At 59.1% G+C, this 24,873-nt stretch overlaps 3 protein-coding genes across 8 annotated transcripts; 2 read left to right on the top strand and 1 right to left on the bottom strand.

Moving 5' to 3' along the window:
• The first annotated feature begins 1,725 nt into the window (after positions 1-1,725).
• On the top strand, positions 1,726-3,433 carry LOC119113390 (inactive rhomboid protein 2-like). Its single transcript, XM_037237711.1, has 4 exons — positions 1,726-1,818; positions 2,537-2,686; positions 3,151-3,321; positions 3,356-3,433. Exons 1-4 carry the CDS (start codon positions 1,726-1,728, stop codon positions 3,431-3,433), a joined length of 492 nt encoding a protein of 163 aa, XP_037093606.1.
• Positions 3,434-5,327: 1,894 nt separating this feature from the next.
• On the bottom strand, positions 5,328-8,017 carry LOC119114263 (CKLF-like MARVEL transmembrane domain-containing protein 8). Of its 2 annotated transcripts, none has more exons than XM_037238464.1 (4): positions 7,800-8,017; positions 6,579-6,752; positions 6,128-6,223; positions 5,328-5,855 (listed from the first exon to the last, which is right to left on the bottom strand). In XM_037238464.1, exons 1-4 carry the CDS (start codon positions 7,911-7,913, stop codon positions 5,724-5,726), a joined length of 516 nt encoding a protein of 171 aa, XP_037094359.1. In that variant the 5' UTR covers positions 7,914-8,017; the 3' UTR covers positions 5,328-5,723. The 2 variants fall into 2 exon arrangements, with proteins under 2 accessions (XP_037094359.1, XP_037094360.1); XM_037238465.1 differs by lacking the exon at positions 7,800-8,017 and adding an exon at positions 7,569-7,773.
• Positions 8,018-8,458: 441 nt separating this feature from the next.
• LOC119113855 (phosphoribosyl pyrophosphate synthase-associated protein 2) lies at positions 8,459-24,873 on the top strand. 5 transcript variants are annotated; one of them, XM_037238079.1, is made up of 11 exons: positions 8,459-8,488; positions 10,435-10,538; positions 13,566-13,688; positions 16,235-16,398; positions 16,897-17,021; positions 17,982-18,069; positions 20,250-20,386; positions 21,815-21,919; positions 23,268-23,390; positions 24,084-24,230; positions 24,694-24,873. In XM_037238079.1, exons 2-11 carry the CDS (start codon positions 10,459-10,461, stop codon positions 24,850-24,852), a joined length of 1,251 nt encoding a protein of 416 aa, XP_037093974.1. In that variant the 5' UTR covers positions 8,459-8,488; positions 10,435-10,458; the 3' UTR covers positions 24,853-24,873. The 5 variants fall into 5 exon arrangements, with proteins under 5 accessions (XP_037093974.1, XP_037093977.1, XP_037093978.1 ...); XM_037238082.1 differs by lacking the exon at positions 13,566-13,688 and adding an exon at positions 12,616-12,735; XM_037238080.1 differs by having other exon boundaries at positions 8,460-8,473.

The following is a 24,873-nucleotide window of genomic DNA, read 5'->3' as shown; positions in this document are numbered from 1 at the left end:
AGTTCTCCTCGGTCCGCTGTTCTCCCGTGTCTTTGCCCGGTCTCCTCTGTCCGCTGCTCCTCCCGTGTCGTGTCTCCTCTGTCCGCTGTTCCTCCCGTACCTTTGCCGCGCGTCCCCCACCACCGTTGCGTGCCCGCTGCGGCCGCGGCCGCGCGGTGACCTGACCTGCCGCCGACCGTCGCCAGCTACTGCGCCGAGCCCGGCAGGGCGCCGTACGAGTGGCCCGACGACATCACCAAGTGGCCCATCTGTCGCAAGGCGTCGGCTGCCCCCGGTCAGTGCGCCCGCCGCCGCCGCCGGCTGATGTGGTGCCGCCATGCTATGCCACTCGGTGGCATGCTTCTTAAAATGCAGTTTCCTGCTTCTCAGCGCAGTCCCATACTTCACAGTCCGGTTCCGTGCTTCTCAGCACAGTACCGTGCGTCGCGCCTCATTCGCCGCCGAGTGCAGCGTCGCGCCGTCCGTAGTTCCTTTCCATCGTCATGCAGTGCGTGACCAGCTGCAGCGGTCTGGCTGTGCTCTGTAGTTGCCTGCTGGCGGTCGTGCTCGCTGACCTCGGCTTGCGGCCAATGCTAGCGGGCCGCCCCTGACCGCGCCGTCGCCGCCGCGCCGGCAGAGGGCAGAGAGGCGGCCGAGCACATGCTGTGCGAGGTGGTGGGTCACCCGTGCTGCGTGGGCATCCACGGCCTCTGCCAGATCACCACCCGCGAGTACTGCAACTTCGTGCGCGGCTACTTCCACGAGGAGGCGGCGCTGTGTTCGCAGGTGAGGCTGTCGCCGGCGGCGCCGGGGCGCCTCCGTCCGCCGCCCTCGCTCGCTGGGACGTGTTTTTTGGGCCACTGGGCACACCCCGGGGCCAGGATCCTGTTGCGCTGTTTGTGCTTCAGCGCACGCGCCGGGGACGGTGTTCGAGTCGGGGTTAAGGACTGGTTTCGCTCCCTGTCGAGATTGTGGTGCTATCACTAAGTCCGGCACGTGGACTGTCTCACTATCGGTTTTGTTCGGTCTCTCAACCCACCTCATCAAAGCTCACTTTAGCCTCTTCGTATTCATGGCCCGCGGCGGCGTGCGTTCGCGGCGTTCGCGACGGATTCACGGCGCGCGCGTGTTGACGAACGGCCGGCCCGCGCCCTCGCGACAGGTTGTCCTTGCCTGGATGACGTGTGCGGCATGATCCCGTTCTACAACCCGGAGAGGCCCGACCAGTTCTACCGACTGTGGACCTCCATTTTCCTGCACGCCGGGTGAGCGCGAGCGACACCTCCGTGGGGTGGTGTACGTGGGCGGAACGGGCTGCTGTGGCGTAGTCATTTACTCCGTGTCGAAATGAAAGCGCCGTTGAGGCGCCGATCCGTGACGATGCATTGGCGTTGGTCGGCCCTCCTGCTCCGTAACGACGGCGTCCCATCAGCGGCAGAAGCGAAGAGAAAGGGGCTGCGGAGAAGTCGTGGAATAGCGAACCGGTTTATTTGTGGTGTGTGTGTGTGGTTACAGTACGCCCGCGCTAGAGTGCCTGAGCACGCCTCAGTGGTGCTCAGTGGGCGTCATCTGTGCTGCCGTCGTCAGCGGCGCACGGCCTCCGCTGACGCCGGCCGTGCGGCCGCGCTCGCCGCCGGCCGGGGGCGCCGCCGCCGCCCGCCCGTAACGCCCGTCTCTCTCCGGCAGCATCATTCACCTGGTGTTCACCATCCTGATCCAGTTCTTCTTCCTGCGCGACCTGGAGAGATGGCCGGCGCGCTGCGCATCGGCATCATCTACCTGGTGTCGGGCGTGGCGGGCAACCTGGCCTCGGCCATCTTCGTGCCCTACCGCGCCGAGGTAACCACGGGCGGCGGGAGCGCGCGGCCGGTGGGCTCGTGCCGAACGGGGCCCGTGTCGGCGCCCGGGTGAAGGGAGCCGCCGCGCGAGCTGGCGCCACACGCAGTTGTCGCCCCGCTGCGGCTGCGCTGCGGCGGGCAGACTGGACCGCGCGGTCCGTCTTGATCTGATGGAGAGGCTGACGCACGGCGGAAGGGGGGTAGTGATGTGCTGGGATAGGCGAGCTGGTCGGTCTGGATTGTTTGGTGAGGGCGGGAGCGCCATCTTGACAGGCGGCCTTCTGTCCGTTGAGGAGGCCCTGTTTACTAGAGGCTGTTTTAGTCTACCGCAGGAGCCACCATCATAGGAAGATCTGGTCATGATGTGGTTGTTGACAATGTTTGGAGGCATAGGAAGACTCCGGGCTGTACTGTGCTGGGAAACTGGGGTGCTGTACTGTGCTGGGTACTTGGAGTAGGCGTACCCACTTGAACAGAAAACTCGAGTCGTTTTCGTGGGTGCACGTCTGCTAGTGGCGTGCTTGCCTCATCCACACCAGTGGTGTGCATGCCTCGGGTACAGGGGACAACAAGGCTGCTAAGGCAGCATGACCGATCCATGCCATTGCTGCCGCAACCGTAGCGGAGGCTGTCCAGTCGGTGCAGTCGCGTCTGTCCCAGTGACGTCACATCTGTCCCAGTGACGTCACGTGTGACCGCGCTCTGTCGCACCGCCGCAGGTCGGTCCGGCCGGCTCCCAGTTCGGCCTGCTGGCCTGCCACTTCGTGGAGGTGATCAACGTGTGGCCAATGCTGCAGCGGCCGTGGCGGGCGCTGCTACGCCTGGGCGGCCTCACCATGGTCCTCTTCCTCATCGGTTTGCTGCCCTGGGTAAGTGGTGTGTGTCCTTTTCCTCATCGGTTTGCTGCTCTGGGTGAGTGCTGTGTGTCCTTTTCCTCGTCGGTCGGTTGCCCTGGGTTAGAGATGTGTGTCCTCTTCCTCATCGGTCTGCTGCCCTGGTAATAGATGTGTCCTTTTCCTCATCGGTTTTCTGCTCGAGGATGTTGCCCCGGTGTATGTTCCATCCCAGGACATTAGTGCTGCTCGTACGGCTCGGCCTTCTCTGCTCGCGGCCTTGCCCGCACTGAACGGCAGAAACCGATGCCGAAGTCACGAACGACCTGACCGGCTGTGACGCGTCACTGTCCGCCGACTGCGAGGACCAAGCCTGGCGCTTACCCGACCACATCGCGTGACACTTCCGGAGTCCGTGTCGCCACGTGGGCCGCCTTCCAAGGCCGTGCGTCGTCCGTCTGCTGCTCCCTGAACAGTGACCGACCGCCTGTGCCCGACAGGTGGACAACTACGCGCACATCTTCGGCTTCATCGTCGGCTTCCTGCTGTCGTACGCGCTGCTGCCGTACGTCAGCTTCGGCCCGTACGACAGGGCGCGCAAGAAGGTGCTGATCGCCGTGTGCGTCACCACCGTGACGTTGCTGGTGCTCTTCCTGCTCGTGCTCTTCTACGTGACCGCCGTTCTACGAGTGTCCCGTCTGCGAGTATCTCAACTGCCTGCCGCTGACGCGGGACTTCTGCGCCGAGCAGAACATCAACTTCGACCGGCGGACCGAGTTGTGATGAGCGGGCACCGCCGGCAGTCCGCGGCGCGCGACCGGCCGTAGTGGAGCGGCGCCGCCCGCCGCCGGGCGTCGGGCGCCGGGCGGCGGCGGCGCGGTGTGGTGCGGTGTGATGCATCGGCGAGAGGGGCTGGAGGTGCGCGCGGCCGGTTGGTCGCAGGAGGCGGCCGCGTTCTCGCGCAGCTGGCCACGGTTGGTGCCTGGACGGAGTGTGCACGTCTGCTGGAGCGCGAGGGGCGGCGCGCGCGTGCGCGGGCGTGTGGCGGTGTGCGGCAGCGTGCCCGAGGCGGCCGGCGCCGTGCTGCTGTGCGGCTCCTCTGCAGCTCGGACCGAGCTCGGGGCCTGGTCAGGCTGCCCACTCGTCGGTCCGGCCGGCCGTAGCGGCCCGGCTCCACCCCACCGAGCGCTGGCCTGGCTCCACCTGCCGGCGGCGGCCGCTCGAGCCCGCCGTGGCGACGTCGGCCGGAGGCAGTCCGCCGGAGTCCTCAGCTGCGCCGCCCGGGCCTGACTCCGGCCGACTCCTGATGGGGAGTCGGGCTCAGGCGCCGGTGAAGAGGAGCGGCTTCGGAGGAGGCTGGTCGGAGCGGATAAACCAAATTGAACTTGTTTCAGGCTTTCTGGCAGCCAAAGAGCAATTGACCCCGTTGTTTTTTGACCGTGCGTCCTGTTCAAACGGCATTTGGATGACTTGTGTGGAGGATATCTTTGTATGCTCAAACGGTTGTCGGGAGCCGGTCTCTGGTGCCCGAAAACGTCGATGGTTTAGCTCTATGGAACACTGCCCGTTAGTCTCGTGTTGCGACCAGTCTGGCGAGAGAATGCGCCAGATGTGTGATCCGCAACAGCCTACAGCCCGATATCGTGGTCCCGCACTCAAGACGGGACTGACCGCGACATGGAAACGTTCGCTAGCGAAGTGGCGAGAAACTCGGTATTTCGGTTATGTGGTTACCCACATACCCATTGAAAACTAGGCTCGTGCCGGAACAAAGCGCATCGGGTGCTGTGTCAAGCTTGATTTGCTTGTAAGATTAGTTGTCTGTAATCACGCCGCCTGCATCCGCTCCCAGATGTTTTGTGGGAGCGGCGCCCCAAATAAGTTTGAGGCTTGAAAATGATGTGTTGGTAGTGTCCCTGCTAGATAGTCTTTTCAGTCTGTAGTGCAGTTCGTTAAGCTAGTTATGGCAAGGCCTGAATTACAGGCGTGGATGTTGTTTAAGTTAGTTTTGGCACGTTTGCCTTAGTCACGGGCGTGAGCTAGAACGTCGCGTTTTATGATTTACTTGCACTTTATTTTATTTAAAATGTGTTGCTCCGCTATGTTCAGGATTTCTTCAGGATTGTGCTTCTATATATCCTCCGCCATTCGGGGCCTGTTGATCGAAGACAAGTTTCCAAATCCAGGGCATTACGATTGTGCAAACGGTTGGCGAGTGCGCTCAGCTCGGACGGCAGTTGATACTCAATACTCGTGCACCGTCTGATGACAGGGGGGAGGGGAGGGGGGGGGGCGTCGGCTGATTTCGAACGTGATTCGCGGCGCCCGCCGGCCGCCCGTGTCTGGGCCTGTCTGTGTCTGCGATTGTCTGCGTGTCTGCCGGCCGGGGTCGCGGTGACGCCGGGTCGGCGTGGCCGCGCGCTGTCGGCGGCGTCTGGCGCCGCCGCGTCACCTCCCCGCCCACGTGAGGGTTCGGGGCGGCGCGGGCGCCCTCGGGCGTGGCGGCGCGCGCGCGGTGCGGGGCCGGTCGTTTTATATCCGATGTGCTGTCTTGTCCTCTGAGCCGGTGTGATGTCAGCTTCTGAGGATACACCTGACCACCAATGGCGGCTGTTTGGACGGCGCACGTCTCGGGCAAGAGCTCCAGTTACGGGCGGGCGAAGTGCAGACACCGCCACACGGTCATCGCGTGTATATGGTAACGTATCACAGACAGGAGGTATATACTGACTAGTCGTGTCCGGCCCGCGAGATCCGCACGGCGTTAGCGGCCGGGTACCACACTGGGGCTTTCATAGTTCGCTCCCTGTGGGCCATGACACACCACAATGCTCAAGGGTACACAGACTTGCTGAGTGTGAACTGGACTGGACCCACTGAGCAGCCCCTATTCGGACCTGGCCGGGCCGATAAGTGCACGGTAATCGACTGTTCGATGGGCCATCTATCTAGTGCTCATGGTTCACGAGGGGTCCCAAACACGTCCATAGCGTCGCCATAAATTGACCCGCAAGTTGATTCTACGTCGGTCGCCGGCAGCAGACGAGACGTTGCCGTTGCGGACGACACGGCACTAGAACTTCGGCAGCGTGCCGCCGGATGTCGCCACCGTCCGCTGGCCTTGCGCCATGTCCCCGGCTCGGACGTCCCGCAGCTTCAAAGCTGCTTCCCAGGCATGAGAGGACATGCCGAGAAAGGCAAACACCTGAAATAGAAACACTCGTCATCCTGTCACACAGCACCACAAAAAACCTTATAAACGTTACCAAGAGAGTGCAGCAGTCGAGTAAATGAGATCTGTCTGCCGCCAGTTCAAATCCAGAAAACCCTCAGCTCAGCGAGGCTTCAGGGGGGGGGGGGGGGGGAGGAGGGGCGTACAATCTGTCATCAGGTCAGGTGCAGGCAGGGAGGTGGCAGCCATTGTCAGTCAGTGTGGTGGAGATGGGGGCGGAAGGGAAGAGAGCTAGGCACACTTACCGTGGCAGCGGCCCACGACGGCGTTCCACTGAACGAGGCTGAGAGGGCAGCGGCCAGCAGGTACAGTGCAGCCCAGCAGCAGCTGAAGGCCAGCTCCTGCAAGTGGATCAGCATGTGGCATCAGCTGACTGAACACTGGCCTCCAGTGGTGATCCCACAGAGGGGAGGGGGCAGCAGCAGCTGGGGGGTGCCCCCGCCAAACATCCAAAAATAAAACTTTCCTTATCAAGATCTATCCCCCTAAGACCCACCACTAGGATCAGCTGCTGCTGGCGGCACCGAGGCTCAGCTGATAAGCGGTTCCTTAACTGTTTGGCAGTTCCTCACCAGATGGCAGAGCAGGTGCCAGCAGACAGTATTGGTAGACCCTGACTGTCACTGCAGATGACATTTCTGACCAAGGCAGATGCAGACTGCCATGCAGGTTTTCTGTTCCATCAGTCCTACTTACAATCTGCAAGCATGGTAGGAAGTGCAGCTTTTCCACCATGTGGAAGGAGTAGCAGACCAGCATGATGAGTGAACTCCAGAAGCTGATGAGGCAGACAAAGTAGTACCATGTTGCCACTGGATGATAGCTCAGGTCTGAGATGGTGATGCAGAGAAAGCCACAGAGACCAAGAACCTGAGGGAAGTCATGACCCAGCATGTTGAAACACATGCAGCATTTGTGGTTTGAGGAGGAAAACAACAATGTAGGTTTAATGTTCACAGATTATTGTTGAATCATAGTTGCATTTGATTTAATTCCAATAACTTGGATCTACTTAGTGATTTGTCGCACCCAGTGCCAGCATACTTTAAATGTGGTGACACCAGGGTTGGAGACAGCTATGGACCATTGGTGGTGCAAATAGCTTGCAGAATGAGCATCCTTAAATGATAAAATGTAAAAAAACAGGCAAACTTCAATGAAAGCTGGGGTGGATAGTGACCCACTTAACTTTCATCCTGCGTTGCTTACCATCTGTCCCACAACACATGCATGATGAAAATCAATAAAATATCCTCAACCACACTTAATTGTATGTGAAAACAGCAATAATCTGCTGCCACATGACTCTGAATCCATGCCACAAATAGTAAATCTTCTGAGGTAATGGGGAAAGTACTACCCTTTCCACTTTCTTTCAATGGAACACCATTGCCAGGTGGGGCCCACAAATCAAATCAGGCAAACCCTCTACTGTCAGTAGGCCCCAAACCATCATCCAATGGTCAGTATAGGTGCCCCACCCAACAGAAATTGTGGGGACATGGGATGGACTGGGTTGGTGTCTCTTAGTACCATCTTTCTATTAAATTATGACCATCAACCAGCCTGGGATCCATCATGCAGTGGATCACCTCAGTGGTCAGAGCATTCCAGTCAATTACAACCCCTTCCTGCAATTACCTCATCTAACATACAAGACTGATCTGGGTCCATACAGTCCCCCACCATTGATCCCTTGCGACGATCTCAGCCGTCATGAAGAACTCATTTGTCCAAGATCTTCCCTCCCATTAATGTTCTGGTATATCACAATTGTGTCATCATGGCATCTCCTGCAGTAGAGGGACAGTAAGCTCAGCAAAGAAAGCCAAATAGGCTCAGGCTGCAGCTTCCATTTGATGCCTGCAGCTGCTGGTTAGTCTGGTCTAGAGCTGACCATGAAACACAGGTACCCACCATCTGCATAATCTTCAGAATGCCTCCAACAGTAAATATATATTCTTTGTGGAGCCTCAACCCCGCAACCACTTTGGTTGTTGTTGCAGTAACACATGGAGCACTTTCAAACATGCTTCCACTGTCTTGCACCGATCATCAACTCGTCAGGCGCCGAGCCAAGCTGTGGCACAAGCTTCGCCGATGGCAAATTTAGGGGAAAAATCGTTCACAGCTTCAATGAGCGCTCCGCCCCCGTATACGAAACGACGCAGTACAACGCGCTTTCAAGACCTCTCGCCTTCACACTCGACCTCATCCCCCCAACCCGCACCCTCAACCCACTACCACAACTGAATATCAAAACATGAACGCTACCGCTGCACCCGCGCTCTCCGTCGCCGCCGAGGCTATCTAACGTCGCTATTCGGCGTCAAATACGTCGCCATCGCTAACCTACGGCTTTCATTACAATTTCCGTGCCCGTACATCTGTTCACTACAAACTTGCGAGCCAAAAACTTTTCTGTTTGACCAATCATTTAGCAGTATTGGATTTTTAGACCGATTGTGCTGCCGATTAGACCAATTGGAGTTTTTTGCTAACTTCAATCGATATCATTGAATGTAAGAGTCGTCTTCGCCGCCGATCGTGTGAAATTTGCACTCGGTTGTCAATACCGCGTGCGGCCGGTGGTGTGTGGTAGGTGGGTGCGTATTTGTGGTGTATTGTATGACATGTTGCGTTGTAGCTATCGTTCCCGCTCGTATATGGTACTTATTCGCTGAAACAAGCACTTAAATCATAAAATTAGAAATCCTGAACTCAACTGGAAGTGAAGCATTTTGATGTTGGGTAGGCGCCTGGTGCATTGTATGTATTTTTTTCAGACTGGACTGTTAGTGTGCCTGTCCGAGTTGGATGTTTCAGTTGGCATCTGGTGCAGAGGCTCAACTTGCATTCTTTTATGGGAGATATACCCATTCCTAGGTTGATTTTCCATTGCCCACTTAGATTTAATGTTTGCTTGGGCTTCCAACATTTTTGGTCAAAATATGGCAAGTCTATGGAACACCCAATATCACAGGAAGCCTGCCTTTGGGGATTATGTGATGCCATGACCATGACACCAGGCTACCTATGTGTAGGTGTGTTTGACAGTTCATTCTGTTGAACTCAAGTTCAGAAAGCCAAATTAAGTTCTAGACAAGCTAGGAGGTTGTTTTGGTTCTCTCTTTGCTGTTGGGTTCTCATCTCTTGTTCAGCAAATCCTGGCTAAATCATTTGCTTGAATGATGCTAATAATATGCAGACTAGGATCAAACAGACAGGATTAAAAGAGCCAACATGAAATCTAGAGATGGGAAGAACTCAACCAACAATGGTATTTTTTAAAAGAATGCTCTGTGAAATGCACTATTTGGGAAAATTGATAGCTTAACTTTTCTTCTTAGGAAAAGTAGAATGGACATTTCCCTTCATGATTTGTGTACTTGTAAATGTCATGTGAAGGTAGCTGATGACATGAGTTATAGTTTTCAGTCCACCTTCAGCACATTGCAAGTTTTGCTGTGCTTAGGACAATGGGAAAAGTTTGACATGCATGGTTGGAGAAAGTCATGTAGTGTGCTGTCAAAATGCAGTCTGACATTTGTAAATTACTTATACAAAATGTGAGAGAAATTCAGACTAGTCCAGATGAGCATAGACATGTACAGACAAGCCCAGCCTGGTCAAGTCCACTCTGACCCTATCAGGTCTTGTGTTGCACTTCTGAGCATTGGCAGCTTATGACCAGTGATCTACATTTTGTCAAGACCAAGTGATGTCATATAGTCAAAATTTTGGTTGTTGCATAGATCAGGAGCACAGAGGTTACATTGTTAAAGGTGTGCACAATTGTAGTCAAGTTTGGGGACTGGTATGTGTGTGTGATGTCAGTATATACCACTTTGAGCATGATTACTCATAGTGGCATGGGCCATTCCTCAGTACCCATATTGTAGCAGTTTTCAAGTGGGGATCCATCTAAAAAGGAGACTGAAATCATACACCAGTGATATTCCATTGCAATCTGGTATGCTTTCTTCTCTTCCTGAGGTAAAGAAATGAAGTGCTATTTCCTCACAGTGCAGTTTTCATTTTTCCCACAGTGGTGCAGAAAATGTTTTAGCTTACCTAGTTATAGGTCTGGACTGCTGCACCTGCCTGCAAAGTATTGGGAATGTGAACATGAAACAAGGGTCAGCATTAGTGACAGATGCTCAGGGTCCTAGCCTGAATAATATCTCACCACAGTGAGGTGCAGTTTGCAGGGTGGATGGTGTGCATCCCACAGGCATCAAGGGTCATTGGTCATTATATAGTGCCCTCAGTCATGGCTTCAACTAGTAGTCATGTTGTGGCCAGTTATGTACTGTTTGTTAATTTGATCATCCTGTATGGTCATGCATATAGAATATGTCTGAGGTCATGGGTGATTTTTAGTCCCAGCTCCTTTCAAAGCCCAAGTTTTCACCTACTCTCAAAGCAGTGTGGTGTAGCATGCCCTGACACTCATGCCTCACTTGCCTTCTGCTGGGTATTTTGTTTTACTTGCCAAATAGTGGATTTGGAAGCCTGCTGGCCTCAGTTGACAGCCTCCCCATGTTTCCAGCTGTCACCTCAAGACACAGCCACAATGAACACGGGGGTGTGCAGTGGGGATATCATGATCCTGGCGGGTAATTCCCACCCGACCCTGGCCCAGCTTATCGCCGAGTAAGTGCTGCTCCTTGAAATACTTTGTGAGCCTAGGGATTTTCTTGGACATGGTGTGCCTTGTGATTACAGTGGCTCACATCAGTGTGTTCCACCAAGTGAAATGTTTTCTTATAAATGGCTGAGCAGTTGAATGCAGTATGGAATAAGCTATTTGCTCTGTGGTGTGTGACTTGCTGTCATGTGGTGCATCTTTTTAATGTGTATCAGGCACCATACTTGGTGCATCCTATGCTGGTATGCAGTTTGTCACTTGTGCTGCAGGTGTGTGTGTGTGTGTGTGGTTCTCGAACCTTGCCCACACAGTTGCGTGTTCAGCTCAGCCATTCCTGTGCTATCCTGCCCTGTTCAGACATGTGGTTGTGTCTTGCATGACATATATTTTTGTGCATTTTGTTAGACAGACCATTGTGTGAACATCTTTCATTGCCAAACAAATCTCCAAAAAGTTCGAGGAAGGGTAGGAACAACTTTCGCCACCTTTGTTTTCTGTGCAATCTGTGCTGTATCATGTGATATAAGGCCAACACCAAGCTTTCCTGAATGGTGGGTGGGGATTGGGGGGTTGGGCACCTCTCCCTCCGTCCCACTCGGCATTTCTCCAGCTGTAACGTCACTCTCGGCGGCTGGGTGACGGCGGGGCGCTGTGGGCGCGCATCTGAAGCCTGTGCCCACCCCCCTCCCGCCTACTGAACAGCGTGTCAGCGACGCCGCCGACCCGCTGCCGCTGACCGAGGTGCAACGTTGGCCTGACGGAGCCCCGGGCAGTGGCTGCCGATGGGCACAGCGAGCTGACGCGTCTGCGCTCGGCGGCGCGGGTGGTCACGGCTGCGGCCGGCGTGTGCTGGCGTGATGGGGTCAGGTCACGGCGTCCCCCCCCCCCGGCGGTGACCTCCGCGGCGGCGCCCCCCCCCCCCCTCCAGGCAGGGCTAGGATCCCGTCCCACCAGGGATCCTACCCTGGGGATCCCTAGTGGGACCTGGCGAGGGCCCACCAGCTGTCCGCTCTAAAGCTATCCCCCATTGCTGACGTGCAGGATATACGACGGCCCTGCCATTGATTTTCTGATGGCTCGCGGGGCGCATGTTGTAGCTGGATATGATGGCTGCATCACTGGAATGGGTATGGTGGAATGGGGATAGTATGGTGGAATGGTGTAACTGGTATGACGCTGGGTAGCAACCGGATGACAGTGGGTTTATGGCGGGTAGCGGAAAAGCGCGGGATGTGGTGGATGAGTCACTATGGTGCCACTGGCAGGTGGCAGTTTGGTGGGTGCTCTAAAACGCAAGAACTGTTCTTGTACCGTGAGAACGAGGTGGCTCTAAAACGTGAACACTAGGTGGTTTTATGACTTGAGGACTGGAGGGGCGAGGAGAGGGGGGGGGGGGGGGGTGTATAGCACGAGAACCAGGGGGCGCCATAACCCGAGGGCTTGGCGGCTCTGTAATCTGGTGGCTCCATAATCCGAGGGGTGGGTGGCTCTTTAACCGAAGGGCTGGGTGGTGGCTCCCTAATCCGAGGGCTGGGTGGCAGTACGACGCGAGAACCGGGGTTCTTTAGCGCAAGTACATGCCTCCCTCGCTGCCGGGATCCCGTCAACTGTGTCCGGAGATCCTCGCTGGCGGGATCCCGTCAGCTGTGTCCGGAGATCCTCGCTGCCGGGATCCCGGTAGCTTTGGCCGCCGGCGCTGACCGCGACTGGGCGCTGACTGCGTGGGCGACCAGTTCTGTGGGAGTCAGGGCGTGTCAGAGCTCCGTGACTCGTGAGCTCCGACACGGCACGGAACTGCGCGTGTTCATTGAGATGACCTGTGACTTCGCTTTGATCCGTGCTGACCTTGGTGGTGTTAAGCCCGTGGGACACGACCTCCCGCGCAGATGCAGGCGCAGGTGCGTATCCGGTGCTGTTTGCCACGGTGTCAGTGACCTCCCGTCTGTCGTATGCTATCGTATGCCTTCCGGATGTCTCGTCTGTCGTGACCGTGAGCGCCCGCGTGCTGACGGCGACCTCCGTGGTGACCCGCTGACCTGTTGATGACTCGGTGACCTGACCGGGCGGCGCGCGGTGCTGCAGCCGACTCGGTGTGCGGCTAGGCGCCTGCGTTGTGTACCAGAAAACCGACAAAGAGACTATGGTCGAGATCCAGGAGTCGGTGCGCTCTCGCACGGTGTATATTCTGCAGACGGGCAGCAAGTGAGTGCTGCCGCCCGCCCGCCGACCCGGCGGCCGGCCCCCGCCGCCGCCGCCGCCGCCGCCGCACCCCCTCCCCCGTCCGGGGCGCTCGCCGCAGCCGGCGCGGGACGGAGCCGGCGAGCGCGCGGCCGCCTCTGGCGACGAGCGCTCGCAGTCAGAGCGCCGTCGGTGACCGTTTGTGCTGAGTAGTTCTGATGCGCCGATGGCGTTGTTTTGGTGCCGGTGCTCGGTTGCTCCGAGACGATTTTCTTGCCGCTCTGACGAGTACTGAATCTAAACAGTAAGCGATTTAGTTGAGCTGTTGGCTTTGACAGGCTCGATCGCACAGCGACCGTTTTTCCTGCCGCGACAGACACCAAATCTGAACGTCAAGCGCTTCAGTTGAAGCAGCTAAGGTTAAATGGAGGTCATTTAAGGTTGTTGAGTCGATCAACGGTCACTGGGTGCGCGGGCGAGCCCGGCGGACGTGGGAGAGTCGGCGCAGCGGCAGCGGCGGCGGGCCGCGCCCGGGACTCCGGCCCCCGGCCGGGTCGGCGCGGCCGCGGCCAGCGTGCGGTGCTCTGGGTAGCAGTGTGTCGGTTCCGTTGTGCATGCCGTTCGCTTGCGTCTCCGCTCTCTGCCCGGCCGCCGGCGGCGGCGGCGCTCTGCCGCGCGCTGGCCGGGCGGCGGGCAGAGGGCGGGCGACGCGGCAGTGTCCGCAGTCACTAATGCACCCGGCCATCCAGTCACCCCTCCTCCCCTCGCGCGCTCTCTCTCTCTCGCTCGCTCTCTACCTCTCTTGCGCGCGCGCTCTTTACTCACCGATCCCCTCTGCCGCCGGCGCACGCTAGAAAGCTGGACCGCAAGCTTGTCGAGGCCCAGATTGGCAAGTTCGCCAACCGCGAGACGCAGCTGGAGATTATGCACTCGCTGCGGGACAGGGACGTGTACATTCTGCAGACGGGAGGAAACATGTAAGCACGTCCGGCTAACTCGCGTTCAGTGGTCTCCGCTCTCCGCTCCCCGTCCACTCCAGTGCTCCACGTTCATTTGACGCTCCAGCGTTATTCACTCCTTCGTGCTCTATTGCCCCCGCCCCTTGCTCCCCTGTGCTTTGATGCTCCTCGCCCTCCCATGGTTCTGTGCTGCCTCCTCCGTGGTTCAGTGCTTCCCGCTTCCCCATCGTGTTCCGGTGTTCCCCGTACCCCGTGATCCAGTGCTCTCCGCTTCCCCGTGTTCAAGTGCTCCCTGTTCCTTCTCTGCCCCGTAATCCGACTTTCCGTGCCTTCCTCCTTGTGTTCCTTGTCTTTTCCTTTCTCCCTCCTCGTCTTGGACCTCCTTCTTTACTCTGTGGTCCATTGTTCTCAGGTCGTGCCGTGCTCTGGTGTTCTCGGCCCTCTAACTGTCGTTTTTTTCGTGACATCACGACCCTCGCCCAAACCGAGATGCCCTCCCTTCCCGATCCCGTGCCCCCCCCCCCCCCCGTCCGAGTGTGAGCGCCTTATCCCCCCCGCGGCTATTCCTTCGCCTCCGATGTGACTCCGTGTCGCTGCCGCGCCTGCGCACCGCCGCGCCGGCGCGCCCTGTCCTGGCCCGCGGGACCTCCTCTCCGTGGCAGCGGGCTGGCTCGGGTCTGCTTCTGTAACGTGCCCGCCGAGCCGCGGCGCCTGCGAGCGAAGTTCTCGTCCTGTGTGGCTTGACATCGCGTCACTTGTGCCGCTTCGTTGGGAGCCGGGCTGCGGGCACCGCGTCGGGGGCACGTAAGCGTCGCCTGTCGAAAAGCGGCATTGCTGGTGGTGGTGTAACGTGGGTTCTTGTAGCCAGCGCGAGGGTTTTCGTCACCAGCTCTGTCGCTTGCCGCGTGATCACGAGTGCATACGATTGTGTACCGTAGTTTTACTCGTGTATCGTAAATTTACTTGTCATTTGTGAATGTAACGGGGCGTTTTTCAAATTAGCAATTGAAAAGGTTGAGTTCACTTCCGTTGGTGACATAGCCGAACCGGCGTTTTGGTGTGCCCAGACGCGTGGTTGTGATTAGATGCAAGTGAGCGTACTTTCTGTCAGCTTCCAGCTTTCAAGCATTGTCTTCGCCGGTCCTTGCTTCCCTGGCCGAAGTTGTTGAGTTGAGTGATCTGCGGAGCAAGCTTCACCGGTATCGCTGCCTCTTTGCTCTAACGTTTCAAACCCGCTTAGCGTGTTTTTCCCGTCGCATTAACGGTTGGTTAGGGCTTTTTGTTTCAACGCAAAATTTTGAGTAAGTCGTAGCCTGTTGGTGGTGCGTTTTTTTATTATCAGCGCCAGTTGTTGCCTGTTGGCTGCAACTAAAAATGTATTCTTCTCCTTTCATGACAAATGGCATTGCTATCATCGCGTCCCCCATATCGACTGAGACCATGGCTCTTGCCTACCGATCTTTGTTTCATTTCTGTTGTAGCTTTTTTTAACCCGGACTCGCACGTGAGCTGCATTCTCACTCTCCTTTATTTCGCGATCTTCTGTCACTGGCATCTTTGCGCCTTCTTTCTGTAGTAGAATGCCTGGTTGAGGCTAGTCTAGAGAGCCTGACTTGACGTGTAGCGCCCTAGGAGCCAGCTTGTGCTCTGCGCCAGATCGGCCCATTGCGCTGCATAGATGTCTACGAACGGTAGCTGTAGTGTAGCCGGATCGGCCCATTGCGCTGCATAGATAGTGTAGAAACGGTAGCTGTAGTGGATTCGCTGCCCGCGCGGTCGCCGTTAGAGCCTGACCTGCCAGATACGACTGCTGGGCGCCCGGTCGTTGACCTTTGACCAGGTCAGGGCGCGGGTCAGCCGCCGGGCCGTACCGGGGCCGGCTCCCCGGAACGTGTGGCCTTTGCGGGCTCGCTGTCGGCCCCTCCGGCCGCCAGCGGTGCCCAGCCCTGACCCAGAGCCAGTGCGTGCACCGACGTGGCGCTTTCGTTGATGGCTCGTGGCTTCATGTCACGCCCCTGGCGCGACTTTGAGTCCGATTTCAAAATTGTGAAGAGCGAAGGTCTCAGACGCTTCAGATCTGAACACACCAGTGTAATGTGAACGACCAATGTCGCCACTGCTGTTTTTTTTTCACTTCGCGGAGCTTCAAGACGCTTCTCGCACAAATGACCCGCGGCTAAAAAATCGTGTTGGTTTTTCTTTTCGGGCACCCCACAAGCCATGCCGTTGCGTGATTCACCTGATCGCCCTGTGGGGCATGCGTTCACTCCTGGTTCACCTTGAGTAGGTCAGTGCCTGGCACCCTGTTGACGACCCAGCCCTCGTCTTCCTGTTGCTTGAACCGGGCCCTCCTCAAGGCTCGAACAGAACGCTTCACGCCCGTGCGGTTGTAAAAGCTCCGCGCTGTTGCTTTGTGTTGCGCGACTGTTAAGTTTCGCATAGAGTCGTGGCAGCCTCGCTAGTTCGCTGTGTTAGTTGGTCGGGCCCCGACAGCCGCTCTCCTCTTGTGACCTGTGACCAGAAGCGCCCTGGCCGGTCGACCTCTGACCTCGCCCCGACGCTAGGGACGTCAACAACTCCATCATGGAGCTGCTGGTCATGGCGTACGCCTGCAAGACGTCGTCGGCGCGCAACATCATCGGCGTTATCCCGTACCTGCCGTACAGCAAGCAGTCCAAGATGCGGAAGCGGGGCTGCATCGTGTCCAAGCTGCTGGCGAAGATGATGTGTGAGTGCCCCGGCGGTCGGTGCGGCTCGCGGTCGGCGGGGATGCCCGCCCCGCGGACGGAACGGCGGCCTGTAGGGTGTGGTGTGTGGTGTTGAGGGACCGGGGGGGGGGGGGGGGGGGGGCTCGTTCCTCCTACTTTTACTCTTAAAGATGAGGCCCCTCGTTTCTCTTAGAGATGAGGCCCCTGATCCGTGGTGTGACGGTGCCACAGGACGGGAGTTCATTTGGACATCCTCCATGCTGAACTCTGAGAGGGTGTTCCGAGGCAGGTTCAAGACCACAGCTCCAGCCCAATTTTATCCGTGTGAAAGTGCGAATTGGAAAGGCGGTTTTGACGCGCATCGCAAATCTGATATCTATGTCGTGACTTTTATTTCATTCGTCCGTGCCCAATGTTGCTGTTTGTAATCCTGTGCTTCACAGCCAGTGCTGTGACCGCGAGTACTGGCATTGCCTGTGTAGGGCCTCCCTCTGAGCCGTTGTGTCCGGCTCCGGCAGGCAAGGCAGGACTAACGCACATCATCACCATGGACCTGCACCAGAAGGAGATCCAGGGCTTCTTCGACTGTCCGGTGGACAATCTGCGCGCCTCGCCGTTTCTGCTGAACTACATCCGGGAACAGGTGAGGGGCGGGGCGAGCGACGCCGTGCGCTCGCACTCTGTGCGCCGTGCCGCTCGGTGGAGGCTGATTGGGACTGCGGGCCGCTTGGCAGTGTGACCTGGCGCGTCGCTGCATCTCTGTGAGAAGTGGATCACGCTGTAACGGGGCCGTCTGAATACGGTCCTTTGATGTTTGTCCTTTGTTTGTTGTCCTTTGTTGTCCCTTATTTGTTGTCCTATGCTTGTTGTCCTTTGATGGGATGAAGATCTTCCTGGATTCGGGCGCCACATGATCAACGTAGTCGGTGCGCCCCAAAGCCCAAATCATCATCGTGGTCATCTTCCTGGATTTGAACCATTCGGGGCCGGCGTGGTGATCTAACTTAGGCCATGATAGTGGCCGCTGCTTGCTGTGAATTCCATTCAGCTTATTGCAGACGCCTGTTGTTGGATATTCAGCTAGGTCTACTAGAAGCCTGCGTGGAAATGTGCAGGCAGCTATGGCCACTTTGTGAATTGCTTGATAGACAGGGTGATAGTGTTGTTTATAACGCCCTAGTTGACTTTGGAAGTATCAAGATGCCTATCCCCCGGCATTTCAATCGTGTAAAATCATGTCCTCGTCATTCTGTGTGTTAAACCGGCACCGGTGGTGAGCTACATATGGGTCTTTGGTGGGAGATGACTGGTTTTTCTTCAAAGCACATGCTGTTTGTTCTTGCATTGTATTTGTACAAGTGTGGGGTGTCCGTCCTTCCACATTGGGAATGCCAGAGAGTGGGCGAGGGCATCCAGGGCTCCGCGGAGGGTCTCCAGACCGCAGGCTTTGACCAGACCTGTTACTTGCGCGTTCGCTCGCTGTTTTGCCGCACTTCAGGCAGAGTCTGAACAGAGTCATAGAGTCAGCCCCTGCCGCGTCCGAACCGCTGTGCCGTGCCGGCCCGCTGAGACCCCCACGGCCGCGTCTCCGACCCTCCCTCAGATTCCTGACTACCGCAACGCCGTGATCGTCGCCAAGGACCCGGCCTCCTGCAAGCGCGCCACGTCTTACGCCGAGCGCCTGCGTCTCGGTACGCCCTCTGACATGGGACCACCGCTGTGGTACAGCCTCTGGTGGCGCGACGACGCGCCGTCGACCGGTAGTCGGTTCACTGGTGAACATCGCGTTATTCCTTGGTTGGCAGTCGGAGATGAGTTTCAGTTTTTCGTGGTGCTTTTTGTTGGTGTAGCTGAGGTTCGGTTCCTGTTTGGTTGTAGTTTCAGCAGATGCACTCACTCCGGTAGGTACAAGATGCTTGTCGCGATGCTTATTACCCTCGTTCTCAGACCCCTTTTGGTTTGGTATTTTGGTTGCCACTCGCCTTTGCGCCGTGGTAATATCCGACCCCCCCCCCCCCCCCCACCGAGTTCCTGCGTTGCGTTATGTATTGCCGATGTGATCGCAGCAGTGGCGACGTCTGCCTGCAGGAGTGCGTTTTATTGCCGGTCTGAGCCATTACCCCCGCCCCCAGCGGTGAGTCGGCCAATCGGCGGCCGCCACGTCACCGCCGGAGGCGTGGCCCGCCGTGGCTGCCGGTCTTTCGCGTGCTCTCACTCCGCATGTGATAGTTGTCGGCCAATCGCTGCGCTCGCAATCCGTAGCAGCCAATCAACGGGAGGGTGACCGTCCTCTGGCCAATCACGCACCGAGTTGAACATGCCAGTGGCCGTCTCTTGGCCAGTCACATATCGAAGTGGGCGTGCCAGTCACAGAGAGCTACGACGGTCACTTGTCCGGCGGATGGCTCGCCGCAAGCGCGGCAGACAGCGATAGACCGAACGTAGTCTGCAACCTGGGCGGCGGCGCCGAGTGCGGCCAACACTTGGACCGCCTCCCGCCGACATAGGCTCCTCTGCAGAAGGCTGTGTGCAGTTTGAGTGGTGCTGTAGAGATCTGTTCTCCGAAAACGCCCTCTGGCTGGGGGCACGGAAGCGTTGCCAGCTTCTGATAGCGAGTGTGCGGACTGCGGACATGGGGGGGAGGGGGAGGGGGGGTCAGGGAATAGGGGCGAGAGAATGCGCTAGCTGCAGCGATAGTGAAGTGGTGATTGCTACTCCGGTCCAAGTAGGGACGTTTGGTCCTATAAACTGCGTGCACAGGTGTAGAGGCATGTGGGAAGCCCAGAGACTTGTCATAGCGCGGAGTGCTCGTTACAGAATGGCGCCATGTCGTGCGTCGGCACCGTTTGCAAATATTCTCCGCGTGAAAACCTGGTTGTGGGTCAGCGCCTGCATTGGCCAAACTCGGCATAATCTGCGATGAAACAGGTCGGCTACTCAGGTTGTCTGCTAATGTTGTCTTGCTGGTTCGTTTTGAACATGATTGGGCTATATCAGTCGCGCCCTGTTTTAGCATGTTTTTTAACCGTCTGAACGCTCTGGGAGGGGGCCGCAAGTTTTGTTCTTCATAGTGTTCCCAGCACGCGCGATTACTAGGCAGCAGTTCAGCAGCTCTGCCGCTCCTCGGCGCTCATTGGTGAAGCCTTGGTCAACGCATCAGGACAGGCCTTCCCACGCTCGTTTTCGACGGCAGTGACAATGACCCGGTCGGCACCGGCCGACTGCGTTGTGGGAATGGCGCCGGCGGGGCGGGGCGGACTGAGGCGCCTGAGCCGCGCCGGGCGGGGCGGACTGAGGCGCCTGAGCCGCGCCGGGCGGAGCTCACGCGCCAGGCGGCGACCGGGCGCCGCCGGCGGGGGTCACGCGGGCCTCTCGTGACCGTGGGGACGATTTTGGGTCCGCATCCATGCTAGGTTAGGGCCCATTGGTGGTACTGGACATGGCAGCACTGCCTCGTGTTACGCGGTGCATGATAACATCGTAACGTGTACGATATAACATGATGACCTGGTAGCGTTGTCCGACGTGCGATGACGCCTGGTAACGTCGGGTCCGTCCTCAGCGGCCGGTGAATGCGACCGCGCCGCTAGAGTGCCGCTCTCCGTGTCCGCGGAGGACGGCTTCTTTGCTCAAGGCGCCCGCCACCCGCGTCACCGTGCCGCCTCTGCCGACCCGCCGGAGCGCGCGGAGGCGGCTGCTGGCGGCTGGCTGCTGGCTGCTGGTGGCGAACAGCTCCGCCGGACGCAGCGTGGCCTAGTGGCTGCAACGCAACCGTTCGACTGAAGTCGGCCCCCTCCGCGGCACGGCCCCGCGCCGCCGCCGCGTGACGCCGGCGTCGCCCGCCGTGACCGGCCGTGACCTGTGCGCGCAGGCATTGCGGTCATCCACGGCGAGGCGAAGACGCCCGACGACGAGGACGACGTGGACGCCGACGACGGGCGCACCTCGCCGCCGCCCGAGCCGCCGGCGCGCCACCAGGGCCGGCTCCACTCTTCCGTCTCGATGTCGGTGGGTGGCGCGCGCGCCGGCTCCGGCGGCCCGCGCCGCCGTCCGTGCGGGCCGCGCCGGCCGGCTCTGTTCGCGTCCGGGGTCTGTGCGTGTTCGTGCGTCGGCGGTGGCTTTGTGGCGACGGCCGGTTTGTGCGAACGGCCGCACGGACGCTGTCCGTCTCTGTGCGGGTTGGATGTCTGGACCGCCGTGGGGCTGTGCGGGTTGTGTTTGTGTTTGTTATTGGCTGGTTGCGTCTGGGCTGGTCGTGGTGGGTTTTGTTCGTCTGCCGATGGCTGGTGTGGATGGTCGTGGGGACGTACGCCGCGTGTCTCTGCATCCGTGTTGCTATGAGTCGCCGGTGTCAGCTGTCTCCGGGCCGCGACCTCGGCGTGAGGCGGCCGCTGTCTGCGGGATGTGAGCGGCGTGTGTGTGTGTATGAGAGAGAGAGGGACCGGCCGGGCCGTCCGGCTCGCCGCCGCCGCCGCCGCCGCCCGACTCCGAGCTCGCGCACGTGACCCGAGCTGACCCGGCGCCGGGGCGCCGGGGTGGCGTCCGCAGGGGCGCGGCGGCCGCCCGGCGGGCCGGACGGACCGGCCGGAGGCACGCCCGTGATCGCTTCTGGACTCCACTGACGCCTTGCTTTCACTTTACGCCGGGAGCGCGGCCTGTGTTGCGGCTTTGGTTTGCTGTGTGATGAGTTGGCCGGTTTTTCCTTTGTTTCTGCACCGTCCCGCCCTGGCGCCGCCCCCGTCGACTAGCGGCGCTCCGTCCTGTTCCGCGGCGGCCGGTTTGAATGTCTCGCGGCCGCGCCGGCGGCAGCGCAGCCGACGTGACTCCAGCGCCGGCGCAGCGAGGTCAGCTGGAGGGTGGAGGTGGCTGGTGAGCCGCTGGTAAACGGGACGCGCGCGCTCGCTCGCTGGCTCGGCGCGGCTGGCCGTCCCCGAGCCGCGCCCCTCTGCCCAGCGCTTTGTCCTGTCCGCGCCCCGTGCTCCCATCTAAACGGCAGCTCGGCTATCTGCAGCGCTTGCGGGAGACGTTTGCCGCGCCTCTTTCCCACACTACTCCTCGTCCATTCCTTTGCGTTGCTTTGCATAGCTTCCATTCCTCCCCCCCCCCTTCTTCTGTACTCATAAAACTCCTCGTCCGTTTCTTCGTACCCTGTACTCACAAAACACATTCATTTCTCCACATTCCTCTCCTCCCCCGCTGTGTTCACGCCATTTCTCGTTCATTTCTCCGTATTGGTCCCCTCCCTTTCCGTATTCACAGAACTCCTTGTTTACTTCTCCCTGTCATATTCCGCCCCCTCCTGTCATGTGTAGACGGCCGCTGCCCGGGCGCCTCCTCGCTTCTCCTCCGTCCGCCTGGGTCTCGTCCTGCTCGCGGGCGCCCGCCTCGGCCGCGCCGCCCAGCTGACGCCCGCCACCCTGCCGCCCCTGCGTCCAGTCGTTCCTGGAGCCGAACGAGTCGGAGATGGCGGCTGTCGCGGCCGGGGCGGCCGCCGCGCGCCGCGCGACGCTCCGCCTCCGCTCCACGGCCTCGGTCTGCATCGTGAGTAACGCCGCCGTCGCCGCCGGGGCCGCCGGCGAATGAGGCGCGTGATGAGGCTGTCAGGGGCGTGATGAGGCTGTCGGGCGCGTGATGATGCTGTCGGGCGCGTTATGAGTTTGTCAGGCGCGTGGGTCAAGGGCTGGAGTTGTGGCGTCGGTGCGGCGGCCAGGGCCGCGATGCAATGCCACAAGCTACGTCTTGATTGGTCGCTGGTGCCGCCGCTCAGTAAGGACATCAGCTGGGAGATGGCGGTGTCGCCACGCTCCGTTTATGTGGTAAGGGGGGGGGGGAGTTATTGGCACTGTTGTTTTTGCAGTCGATACAAACATTGCACTCATGGGGATGATCATCACCGTAGCCGCTCCTGGTTGTTGATAAGATGCCGAGTTGAGCCTAGCAAGCGGTCAGCTGGGATTACGGTCCTTAGCTTGCCGTTGCAATTTAGCGCTGCGTGGGCTGAACGAACGAGGTGTTTTTCCAACCGTAGATATTTTATTGTCTGGTTCCAAAATGGTTAGTCGAGATCGTTAGCGTATCGGGGGAACCCACCGGTGACTAAAATAGATAAAATCGTTATCAAAACACCGCAGCTGTTGCTACCTGTCATTCGTATTTAAAGTAAATGTGGAAGTACGAGGCATAACATAATTGTATCAATGCCCTCTGTTATTCCTCTGTCACCACGTGTTTCATTCTGAGTTGCTACCACCTCTCACTGCCCCAAGGTGATTGGTTGCCACCTCTCACTGCCCCAAGGTGATTGGTTGCCTCCTCTCACTGCCCCAAGGTGATTGGCTGCCACCTATCACTGTCCCAAGGTGATTGGCTAGCGTCTGTTCGTATGCTTTCGGACGGTCATATGGGCCACCAGCCGCGCTTTGCTGTTCAGTCTGCTTAGCGACGCGGCGATCACACGGCTGGACGAGACTGCGCCGTGAATGCCGTGGGCGCCAGATCACGCTAACGGAAGCGCCCATGTCGGTGGCGGGGGATTACCACCGGGGCCCACCCGCGCCGTGCGCCTCCGGGGCGACACGAGCGAAGCTGAGAACACGCCTTCATGACGATGACATGACCCGAAAGCGTCGCGCCCGCCGTTGGTTACTTTGGTGTCACTGTATTTTCAGTGTTGCACACTCTTGGTTTACTTTTCTTTGTTGCGGGTGTGGATGCAGTGCATGACCTTGGTTGGTTGTTCGTAGCGACTTGGAGAGTGTGCGCTGTGGTGCCCTGTGACGTGCCCGAGAGCGTGTACCTGACGGGGTGTGTTGAGAAGAAGCGTGGAGGCTCGCTCGCCGCCTGGCGCCGCCTGACCGTCGTCGCGCGTCGCGTGCGGCCTCCCCCGCAGGGCGAAGTGGACCCGTCTCGGATCATGACCGCGGGCGTGACGGGCGTGCCCATGCAAGCGGCCAAGGAGAAGCCGCCCATTTCGGTGGTAGGAGACGTTGGTGGCAGGATCGCCATCATGGTGGTGAGTCAGCTCCCCTACTCATTTCACCCCCAACCGTCCCCCCCCCCTCGCCCCAACCGTCCGCCGCTCTGGGAACGGATGTTGGGGCGGGGGATGTGTAGAGATGAGGACTTTCCGGGTAAACATTTCCGGACTCGGCGTGCTCGTGCATCCGAGATGTAGGGAACGCTTCCGAATGAGCAGAGCGCTGAGCGAGGCGCCGCCGAGCCCGGTCTCAGCTGGCGGTGAGGGACAGTATGCTCGGTTATGTGCCGGCGTTGGGAACCCGCCCGCGACGTGCTGCATAGCTCACGCCGGTCTGTGCCGGTTTCTCCGTGGCAGCGGGAGATGCCGATGGGACGTAACTGCTCCCGCGTGCACCAAGCAGGATGCCGCAGCCCGTAACGTTCCCGCGCGGAGATGGCATATAACCAGCTGCGGGACGGGTGCATTGTATGGTGACGACCGGTCCTTGCTGCAGGCTGCGGGAACGCGCGGCTGACGTTTCTGCGGCCGAGCGATGACAAGGTTGGCGGCGTTTTGACCCTGGAGGGGGGGGGGGGGGGGGGGTGAGGCTGACTGACTGACTGGCATTGTTCTGAGCTCGCGATACGACCGGGGTTCCGCCGACGGCAGGGCGGCAAGGCGACGGCCCCCCGTGACCGGTCGCTGACATGACCTGGCTTGACCTGACCCGGACCTGTGTGCCGTCAGGACGACATGATCGACGACGTGCGCTCGTTCGTGGCGGCGGCGGAGATGCTGAAGGAGCGCGGCGCCTACAAGATCTATGTGCTGGCGACCCACGGCCTGCTGTCGGCCGACGCGCCGCGCCTCATCGAGGAGTCGGCCATAGACGAGGTGACCCCTACCCCCCCATCCCCGCCCGCACCCGCGGCCGGCCGCCCTTCGCCGCGTCGCCTCTGCGCGCATGCTTACGCCTGGTGTTGACGGTTGTCTGTGCCGGCCCGGGCTGAACTTTTGGACTCTGAACTTGGTTTTCTGTGCGGTGCGACACATGGCGCGCAAAGGGTGAAATCAGCTTAGCTGGCCGCACGCACCGAACCTCGCCTGGATCACGTCTTTCGTTGGCCCTTGTCTCGCGGTAGCGCGCGTCGTCCATCTGCCTGGCAAACCCTTCATACCGATTGTTACCCAGATCGCATACCATGTATTTGACGAGTTTCGTTTCGTCCTGGTACACCGTGTCCGGACCTATCCCGTCGGCGCGTGTCGACGGAGTGTGCACGGAGTCGGCAATCGCCAGCACACTGCCTCGCGACCCCGGCGGGCCGACGTCAACAGCTCGCGCCGCCGCCGCCAGGTGGTGGTCACCAACACGGTGCCGCACGACGTGCAGAAGATCCACTGCCACAAGATCAAGACGGTGGACGTCAGTATCCTACTGGCCGAGGCCATCCGCCGCCTGCACAACAAGGAGAGCCTCAGCTACCTCTTCCGCAACATCACCACGGAAGACTAGGCGACGCTGGGCGCCCCCCCC

This window comes from Pollicipes pollicipes, unplaced genomic scaffold (assembly GCF_011947565.3).
Source record: "Pollicipes pollicipes isolate AB1234 unplaced genomic scaffold, Ppol_2.1 Scaffold_7262;HRSCAF=8765_pilon_pilon_pilon, whole genome shotgun sequence".
NCBI lineage: Eukaryota > Metazoa > Arthropoda > Thecostraca > Pollicipedomorpha > Pollicipedidae > Pollicipes > Pollicipes pollicipes.
This window is presented reverse-complemented; position numbering and strand designations above follow the sequence as displayed.